General features: G+C 37.6%; 1 protein-coding gene across 1 annotated transcript in view; it reads left to right on the top strand.

Moving 5' to 3' along the window:
- The window catches only part of LOC106873177 (uncharacterized), a 49,830-nt gene that overhangs the window by 16,071 nt on the left and 22,803 nt on the right, over nucleotides 1–10,956 (top strand). Inside the window, exons 9-18 of the mRNA XM_052975349.1 lie at nucleotides 1,680–1,790; nucleotides 2,090–2,237; nucleotides 2,937–3,050; nucleotides 3,992–4,134; nucleotides 4,594–4,687; nucleotides 5,466–6,803; nucleotides 7,328–7,434; nucleotides 8,267–8,329; nucleotides 10,203–10,274; nucleotides 10,719–10,879. Coding sequence (XP_052831309.1) covers nucleotides 1,680–1,790; nucleotides 2,090–2,237; nucleotides 2,937–3,050; nucleotides 3,992–4,134; nucleotides 4,594–4,687; nucleotides 5,466–6,803; nucleotides 7,328–7,434; nucleotides 8,267–8,329; nucleotides 10,203–10,274; nucleotides 10,719–10,879 — 2,351 coding nt within the window. The remainder of the gene's footprint in view (nucleotides 1–1,679; nucleotides 1,791–2,089; nucleotides 2,238–2,936; nucleotides 3,051–3,991; nucleotides 4,135–4,593; nucleotides 4,688–5,465; nucleotides 6,804–7,327; nucleotides 7,435–8,266; nucleotides 8,330–10,202; nucleotides 10,275–10,718; nucleotides 10,880–10,956) is intronic.

Genomic DNA, 10,956 nt, shown 5'->3' with positions numbered 1-10,956 from the left:
ACAGAGGTTTATCCTTGGCTAGGTATATATATTTTAATATATATATATATATATATATATATATATATATATATACACACACACACATAAATATATATATATATCTATCACACACACACACACACACATATATATATATATATATATATATATATATATACTTGGTTCCTGTGCAATAATCATTAAGGCAATCAAGGATTGTGATGTTGCTTTGATGTAGTGGTTAGCACATTTGTATGGTCTGCAGCAGGTGTAGTGTTCAAATGCCCCAAGGGGATGATAGAACATCTTTCCATTTTCTTTTTTTATTTTATTATTATAGATGTATGTGGGTGTGTATGTTTTACTTCATAATTTAATGTCTCCTGCTCGTAACTTTGGAAACACAGGAACTACTTGTAAATGGTTTATTGAAGTTTCTGAAGTTTATTGCTGTGTATCACAATCATCATCACCATTGTCATTACAATTAGCATCGTCATTTTTGTCACCATCATTACCATCAGTACAACCATGACCATCACCATTACCAGCCTGATTATTTCAACCTCGACCATTACCACACCAGCATCTCAACCAGCACTGATAACATCACCACCATCCTTTCTATCTCCACCACTACCACCATCTTCTTCAACATCCTTTTTCATGCCTGGCAATAAAACCAAGCTGAATGGAAATTTAAAGTACAGTGCAATATTTCATAGATTTGCTGATGTTTTTAATTAGTCTTAATTGCATAGTAACAAATTACAAAAATTTTACAATCTGGAATCAATTTGTTTTCTGTGAGGAAGAAGAAAAACTCTAATGATTCTGGAAAGAATTTTTTCCTCCTACTCTTCTTTCTCAGAGAAAAATAATTCATTCCATTTTATCTTTTATCTTTTACTTGTTTCAGTCATTGGATTGCAGCCATTCTGAGATACAGCCTCGAAGAGTTTTTACTTGAACAACTTGACCTCAATACTTATGTTTTTTTGCAAGTCTGGTCTCTTTTGCCAAACTACTAAGTTGTGGGGATGTAAACAAATCAACAATGGTAGTCAAGCAGTGATGAGGCCAAACACAAACATAAACACACACACACACGCACACACACACACATACAATATCATCATCGTCATTTAACGTCCATTTTCCATGTTGGTATGGATTGCAGGCTTGACAGGAGCTGGGAAGGTCAGGGGTCACACCAGGTTCCATAGTTTGTTTTGGGTTGGTTTCTGCAGTTGGATGCCCTTCTTAACACCAACCATTTTATAGATTGTACTGGGTGCTTTTTATGTGGCATCATCACCACTGCTTATACACACACACACATGTGTGTGTGTGTATGGTGAGCTTCCACACAGTTTCCATCTACCAAATTCGCTCACAAGGCATTGGTCAGCCCCAAGGCTATAGTAAAAGGTTTCACACAGTGGGACTGAACCTGAGATCAAGTGGTTGGGAAGCAAGTTTTTTAACGACACAACCATGTCTATGCCTGAAGTTGAATACATAATTCCTGTTCCCAAGTTAGTTATTTAATTTCATATGATATAAATATATACATACGTGTATGTATGTGTGTGTGTATGTGTGTGTGTGTGAACAATACATGCATCATGTATAATGTATATAACACTTTCAAGATCCTCTTGACAATCCTTGTTTTCTTGTTTTCCCTGCCCCAGCTCGCTGCCACAGAAGCCCATGCTGCACACTGGGAATCTCAAGCCAAACAACAACAACAACAATATTCTGATGAATTAAAAGGGAAACAATTGGAAAACAATCTACATAAAGTAAGTAGAGTAAATAGTCTTAAAAAGTAAAGACCCCCTTCAGTGGTTGGATCGTTGGGCTCACAATACTTCAAGTATTTTGTGATATTTACAATCTGGTGGTTCAATTCCTGCTGAGGCCAGCTTTGTCTTTCACCCTTTCAGTGTTAAGTATTGGAGGTTAATGCAATTGCCCCACCCCTCCACTCTACTCCCCTCAAAACTCCTGTCCTTCTACCAAAATTAGAAATAGCTATTTGGTATCAAATCAACATAACACTAATTAGAATACTCTCTATTATGTTCTGCTACCCGTCCAGGCTCAACAACAGGCTTGTATCCAAGTGATTTCTCAAGATTTGGACAATGCCAGGAGAACTGCTGATGACCTCCAGAAACTGCTTGATGAACGCCAGAAACAGTTGCAGTCGGAAATGGAAAATGCTAACATGTCAGAACAAATGATTGGTCAGTGCATAAATGAATTTTAGCTATTTACTAATGCTTTTCTTGTTGATATTGTTACTGCTGCTGTTGTTGTTTTGTTGTTGTTGCTGTTTATTCCTCACCACACTATTTGGTCAGCTCAATAAGAGCTGACCTATAATCAAAAGTGTTTCCAACAATGATCGTCCCCACCTTTTCTCAGGAATTGCATAGCTAGAAATATATTTAAGCACTGTGTCTATCCCTTTACAAAACAAAAGGCGTGGTGGTGATTTGAAACCTAACCACTAGGTAACTGGTCAGACACCATAATCAAGTTGCAAAACTTTCATGTGGTCAGTGTATTAAATAACCAATCAGCATGAAGCCATTGCATGATTCAATCTTCTAGAATCTTCTTGTGTCCTATAAAAGGCTGCTTTTGACAGTAATTAATTGCAGAGTGTTGAAAGATGGCTGAGCAATATGTGCCTCCACTCTTGTCAGCAGACAGTCCAGACAGATGACCAAGGAAGATGCAATCCCATGGTCATTCTTTACTGCTTTACTCCATACATAGACATCTTCCAAAATAAAATAAGAATACTTTTCATAATAGATCAACTCAATTAGGTGTGACCTTGGGTTAAACAACAACAACAACTAATTCTGTGTTCTCCTCTTCTGAAGGAAGTTGCCAAAACTGACTACCCGTTTGTTTTTCTTTTTGGAATCCTTCAGCTGGTCAAGAAGAAGAACTGAGCCATCTGTATAACATTCTGGAACAGCAGCGAGACGAGATCAGTAACTTGAATGGTGGCTTAGATCAACTTTACGGCCAAAACCCAGACGCAAGTATGAAAAAGTTCATTATGCCCGATATGTATGTATGTATGTATGTGTGTGTGTATATATGTATGTATGCATGTGTATGTGTGTGTGTGTGAGTGTGAGCGTATGTGTGTGTGTGTGAATGCATATATGTATGTATGCATGTGTATGTGTGTGTGTGTGTGTGAGTGTGAGCATATGTGTGTGTGTGAATGTATATATGTATGTACACGTGTGCATGTATGTGTGTGTGTATATGTATGTATGCAAGCATCTATGTGCAAACACACATACATATTTATTTATTTATTTATGGGTTTCAGCCAAGTGGCTGTGGTCATGCTGGAGCACCGAGCAATACACTTCATTTCACGTTGCTCCAGTTCATTCAGTTGGCAAGCATGAGTAATCCTGTTACAGACCAGTGTCCCATCCAGGGAAGGAATATACACACTGCGGAATCTGGGAAACTTGCCTTATAAGCCTTTGGCTCACAGAAGCTTGTACGATTGTGTACAGAAGAATGTATGAATCAATGAAGTTCCAACTTAATCTGATTTTCACATTTTATTATTTACAATTTTTACAACTTTACTATACTGAAATAAACCAGTTGTTTCATTCAATGTTCCACAACTGTGTGTGTGTGTGATGGGCTTCTTTTAGTTTCCATTGACCAGATGCACTTACAAAGCTTTGGCTAGCTTGGTATTACAATAGAAGGCACTTGACCACGGTATTGTGCAGTGGGACTGAACCTAACACCACATTACTGGAAAGCAAGCTTCTTGACCAAGCAGCCATGTTACACCTATGTAACCTATGTAACTCACATTTAAATTAACCAATCTTTTTGCATCCCAATTCCTGACCTTAAACTAAGGGTCCTAACAATTTCAGTAAAGGAAGATTTAGGAATATCATCAAACAAATCTTTCCTCTTTTTCTCTTTTTCTTTCTTCCAGGAGGGCCATCTTATGATGCAGAAGTGAACAGACTTCGTGATGAAGTCAACTCTTTGAGAGAGACACTAGCCATGCAATCTTCTTATATGGAAAATATGCCCAAATTTTCAACAGGTACCTCAACAGATCCCCATCTACCTCAGGTTAGTAGCATATATTCTGCTATGGTGTAGGCTGATTCATGATAAGCAGTGAATAAATTTAAAGCTTCAGGTCTTTGCCCTGGTAAGTATTCTATTGGTCTCTGTTGCCAAAATGCTTGGTTACGGGGAAATAAACAAACTAACACTGATTGTCAAGCAGTCAGTGGTGGTGATGGACACATACACACACACACACACTATGCGTTTATTTCAGTTTCTGTCAACCAAATGCACTCACAAGACTTTGGTGAGCATCAAGTCTATTGCAGAAAACACTTGCCCAAGGGATTGAACCAGGTACCATGTACTTAGGAATCAAACTTCTTACCACCCAGCCACATTTATTTTATTTAATACACCGGTTTTTTTGAGATTTTTTTTGTGTTTTGTTTTTTATCCATCATCTTAACTCACTGGACTTCCAAATAGTTTATATATTTCCATAATTATATTCTACAGACACAACCCACTTTACCACAAGTCAGCAACACTCAATACATCTCTGATGACCTGGGTCATTTTAATGGATTTCAAGCTTTTCCAAGTGACAATGGTAACCTTACTTTTAATGATTTATTATTGTTGTCAAATAACAGTATTGTAAAAGTCACTACATTTCCCCCTATGTCTATATATCTATTGGTCACTGTTGGTTTTGTTGACTGTGCAGAATATGCTTCAAGGAAGAGTGAAGTTTAATAAAACTGAAAAATGTCCATTATTTTCACCAGTTCACTTTAAAGAGCAGATCCACTCTATTCTACATTGTCTATATCGTCCAACAATTTCAGTCAGCTGACCTTATAGGAATTATCTCCCTTAATTATCATGTTTTTTTAAATATTTTAAATATACCTAAAGGGAGTTTTTTCCTACTAATTGTATAGATAATCTCAGTTAACCAAGATTTTTCATTTCACTATATTGCATAAGTGAAACCATGTTATATTTGTATTTTGTATGTACAACACTGCCTTAAGGCATTTTCACTGTCATATGGTTGTTAATGGTTGTTAATGGCAAGCTGGAGGAGGTGGGGGGGTGCACCAGATTCCACTCTGATTTGGTATGGTTTCTATGGTTGGATGCCCTTCCTAACATGCCAACCACTTTACCGAGTGTACTGGATGCTTTTACATGGCACTGCATGGGCACTTTTACATGGCACCACACAGGTGCCTTTTATGTGCTGCCGCATGGGCACTTCTATGTGGCACCACCATGTGTGCTTTACACAACTACTGTATTTATAATTATATGCATATTGTGTATTTAATTTTTATATTTTTTTTACCCATGTATCTCACAAACAATTTAATATCTTTCTTCAGCTTTAGACTACCAGATATCACCTTCACCATTCAATCAGACTGCTGCCCCACAAGTACCTCCAGAACTATCACCAACTCTTCAACAAGTCTCTCCTCCTACAAACGTATATATCCAACCCCAACCTGTCTTGGTAAACAGTAAGGACAGAAGAATGGATATGGCTTACATACCTTCAAAACAGCCATCAAACTTTGGCAGTATATTGGTGCAACCAGACCATGTAGGGAGTGAGTCAGTGCAGCAATTCACCAATGAAGCAGAACAGTATGATGCACCTAATCACCTAGTGCCAGAGAAATCAACAACAGTACATTTGACCCCTCATACAAACAGAAATTTAGATATTGCTCCTCAAAACCCCTTTCTTACTGATATCATTTCATCTGGTAATTCACCCACTTGGCAGGGTGTATCTACAAAGTTTCCTTCTGAGGTTGTAACTTCATCTCCTAAAATTATACAACCACTGCAGACACAGCCAATATTGTATGTGGCTTCACCTGAAAAGGTAGACCATAGGAATCACACTCAGGCAGGGGTTATCACACAGAGGATTTCCTCACAACCTGTGAAGAATTCATGTTTATTAACTGCTGGCGCTGAAGAACATTTAACACAACCTGAAAACTCAATGCATCCAGTAAATTCCACTGGAAGTCACTACCAAAATTATAATCCTCTGAAAACAGTATCTTTCAAACAACCATTTGTTCAGTCTACTTCAGAAAGCCATGATACTGCAGGTTCAAATTTAACAGGAACCCTTCTGCCTAGACGCCCTATTAGGTTTACTTCAGGATCACAATACAGGGAGCCATATAGACACTCAGTAAACCATCAACCACAGCAACTATATACTGTTACAAACCATCAACCACAACAGTTATATACTGAAATAGAACAGCAACCACAACAACTATATTCTACAACAAACCAAAGACAGCAGCTGTATAATTCCACAAACTATCAAACACAGCAGCCTCAACAGCTATATAACACGACAAGCCATCAACCACAACAGGTACATAACACTTCAAGCTATCAACCACAGCAACCATATACTGCATCAAACCATCAACCTCAACAGTTACATGCTGTGTCAAGCTATCAGCCTCAGCAGATATTTACAACAGCAAACAATGAACCACAGAAATTATACAGTGTACAAGCACCAATCCACCCTCAAGTACCACCTGATGTCCAGACACATATACATCCAAATGGAAACATACAGTACCACACAGCAATTCCTGGCCCACCAGTGGCTTCAAGTTCACCGGTCAACTTGCACACAAAAGACTATGGAAGGCAACATGGGAAACAATTTAGTCCAATAAGTAGGTTTTTTTAGTATTTTTTGTTGTTGCTGTTTCTGCAACGTAGATTATATGAAATATTGTAGTTGTGAGGTGAAGGTGCTGGATTAATGTTTATCCCATGGTTAAGAGTTCAACTTGAATTTGTTCTTATTATTCAATTTTTTTATTTATTTATTTTCTTGCTATACAATACATACATGTATGTATGCATGCATGTATGTATTATGTATGTTTATGTTTACATGTGTGTATATGCATGTGCATACACAACATGCAGCCCAGTCCAGGAATTGAACTCACTACCTTGTGATTGTGAGCTCAACACTGTAACCACTGAGCCATGCACCTTCACTATCATATAGTACACACATTTTATTTTTACTGGCCAACGGAAAGTGGTCATAAGAAATGATTTGCATATGATTAGCATGTTACACCATTAGCAAAAATTTCATCAGAGCAGTCAGGATTAAAGCTTAAATATAATGTATATAGAATGTATATATTGGGTTATGTTCTTAAGATTTGAAATTCTCTTTCAGAGACTGTTTTGGAATCAAATGTGCAACGTACTTTTCCTTCTTCTAGAACACTCTACCATCCAGAACATGAGGGAATGTTCTGTAATATTCCAGAACACAGCAATTTGGTAAAATTATTAGGCTTTTCCTATATTTCCTTTGTTTTGTGTGTGTGTGTGTGTGTGTGTGTGTGTGTGTGTGTGTGTGTGTGTGTGTGTGATTACAAGAGTTATATGTGAGCTATTTAAAGTTTCCTGCTTTGATAGTGCAGTAATTGTAAAGGCTTTATAACATGCTATGCATGATCCAGCAATTGGATAGACTTGTGTGGCATATCATGCCTGATCTGGCAATCATTCAGGTTTTAGAATCTGAACAATTGCCAGACTGTAAACTAAACAAGCCTATCTGATTACTACACTATCCAATCACGGAACTTGAAGTATGGGTACAGGCATGGCTGTCTGGTAAGAAGTTTGCTTCCCAACCACATGGTTACAGGTTCAGTCCCACTGCATGGCACCTTGGGAAAGTCTCTTCTGCTAAAGTCTCAGGCCAACCAAAACTTTGTGAGTGGATTTGGTTGACAGAAACTGAAAGAAGACTGTTGTGTATATTTGTGTGTGTGTGTGTGTGTCTCCCACTACTGCTCAACAACCAGTGTTGGTTTGTGTATGTCCCCATAACTTCGCAGTTTGGTAAAAAGACACTGGTGGAATAATTATCAGGCTTTGAAACAAAAAATAAGTGCTAGAGTCAATTTATTTGGCTAAAAATTCTTCAAGGCAAGAATGTATTTTAAAATGGTTGACACGATACTTCTATGATGCTAAAACAATATTAATGTGAATGAGCTGTTTTATGGTGATATATTTAAGCATATTGAAACATTAGATCAATTATTATAACCTTGTAGTGATATTGATAAAATGACATTTTTTTTTTTTCCTGTTTGGATAGGAACATCTAGTCAACAAACTACAACGGAAACTGGCTCGATGGAAATCGAGGTTTCAATACCAGGTAAAGTAATTTTTTTCTTTTTTCCAATCCATGGGGAATTCATAGGACCACTGCCTAACTTTAAGTATTCTCCAATGTTTGGTGGATGAAAAATCATTCTCCTCCTGGATAGGACACCAGTCTTTTTTTTTTCTATGTAACATTCCTAGATGACCTGGTAGTAATCCACACCATACTCAGGCGAAGTAATATTTGGTCAACAGCTTAGAGGCTAAACTGAACACTTGCAATGGGAAATGAACTCTAGGAGCTATGAACTAACTGTCTGATACTTTATCCATGATTTCCTCTTATATTGGTCATTAAAAATTACACAGGAAGTCATCTCTTGCACTATTGAACTATAACAGTGGTCATTTATGCACTGTACAATTACAGAGGTGATAATTGCAGTTGGTAGCGATTTAATCTACTGGTCAGTTAACTGTTGATGGTCATTTAATTTACTGGTCTGTTACAGTGACAATTACACTGGTGGTCATTTCATGCACTGTTCAAATATAACAGCAGTCATTTTAGATTCTTTCTAGCTCATAGTCATTAAATATACTGGTCAATTACTGTAGCAATAATTTAATTTGCTGGCCAAATATGGTTGATGGCAAAATATTTTCCTACTCTATTACTGTTGCTGATCATTAACCCTACTGGTGAATCATATTGGCAGTCATTTAATGGTTTGTTAATTATTGTTGGTGGTCATTTAATTTATTGGTCAGTTACAGTGGTGAGAATTTATTTTACTATTCTCTAACTGTTGGCGGTCATTTACTATAATGGTCAGTTACAGTTGGTGATCATTTGACGTATCAATCAGTTATAATTGGTGGTCATTTAATCTACTGGTTGGTTGGTGGTCATCTAATCTACTGGTCGGTTACAGTAGTGGTAATTTATTTTACTACTCTATTCCAGTGATGATCATTAACTCTACTGGTCAATTATAGTGGCAATCATTTAGTGTAGTGGTTAGTTACAGGGTTGGTAATCTATTTTACTGCTCTATTAGTGTTGGCCATTTAGATAATTTACTCTATTGGTCAATTCCAGTGGTGGTCATTTAGTGTACTTATCAATTATAATTTCATATTGGATTTTAATTTCATATTATTGTTTCCCCCACTGCCTCCTCTATCAGGTAACCATATATTCTGACATAATGTCCCTTCAAACTAGACCCAATCATATTATGAAAGGGTTGCATCTGATAATATTGCCGAAGGTATATTATTCTAGAAGAAAAGAACAGCTGGAATGACTTTATTACTGCTGATCTAAGGCTGAATAACATTTTTCAGACTTACAAATGTTTTCATCATCATCATCATTATCAGCATCCTCATTTAATGTCTGTTTTTCATACTGGCATGGGCTGGACAGCTTGACAGGAGTTGGCAAGGCCAGGGGCTGAACCAGGTCCCATAGTTTGCTTTGGTATGGTTTCTACAACTGGATGCCCTTCCTAATACCAACCACTTCATAGAGTGTACTGGGAACTTCTTACATGGCAGTGCTTTTTATGTAGAACCAGCCAGCACCAGTGTTTTTATGTGACACCATCACCAGTGATTTTTATGTGGCACCAGTGCCTTTTATGTGGCACCATCACCAGTACTTTTCACATGGCACCAGCACCAGTGCTTTTTATGTGGTATCAGGGCTTTTTATGTGGCACCATCACCAGTACTTTTCACAAGGCACCAGCAGCAATGCATTTTACATGGCGCCATCACCAGTGCTTTTATGTGGTCTCCCAAATTTGCTTCAAAGTTACCAGTGAATTGCTTCAAATGAGATGCTGGTTGTTAATAACATATCCTGTGGCTGCTGCATTAAACTTCAATTACTTCAATTGTGATATTCCTCCCGACAGATGCAGAGGGAAGAAGCTGATACTTTACAGAAAAAGAGCAAGTTGATGTACAAACTGAAAGAACAGCTGGAGGTAAGATGATACCATCTTCATCATCATTGTTATCACTGAGGTCATCGTCATATTCATCATCAACATCATTGTTGTCATCATTGGCAACATCGTTGTTATCATTATTATAATCACCATCATCATTGATATCTCACCATCTTCATCAATATGATGATGATGATCATCATCACCATCATCATCATCCTTATCATCATCATATTCATCATAAACATCATCATTATCCTTGATATCAACTTCAACATTATCATCATTATCACAACTCCCTCCTTCCTCACTATCCTTCCCCTTGCCTCCTTATCACCATCGCCATCATCATCATCATCATCATTGTTGCCATAGTCATCTTCATTAACACCTTTCTCCTTTTTTCTGGACCTGTATCCCTTACTGATAGCCTCTCCCTAACAACCTAGTGTAAACTCTGACCTATCTTGCATATTCTAGGAACGGCGGAATGAGCTGGAAGGTTTGGACTTGGCAATAGAACGTCAAAAGAGGAATCAGGAGAAGATGATGAAGGAGGAGAGACAACTGATGTGTGACCATAAGCTGGCTAAAGAAGAACTGTTACGTCTACAACGTGCTTCGTTGCAGAACAGGAAACGGTAAACTAGAGCTATACAGCATATGCATCTAACTTTTACTGGCTCCTCCTCTTCTTCTTTTTCTTCTCCTCCTCCTT

The sequence above is a fragment of the Octopus bimaculoides genome, chromosome 21 (assembly GCF_001194135.2).
Source record: "Octopus bimaculoides isolate UCB-OBI-ISO-001 chromosome 21, ASM119413v2, whole genome shotgun sequence".
NCBI classification, from domain to species: domain Eukaryota; kingdom Metazoa; phylum Mollusca; class Cephalopoda; order Octopoda; family Octopodidae; genus Octopus; species Octopus bimaculoides.
This window is presented reverse-complemented; position numbering and strand designations above follow the sequence as displayed.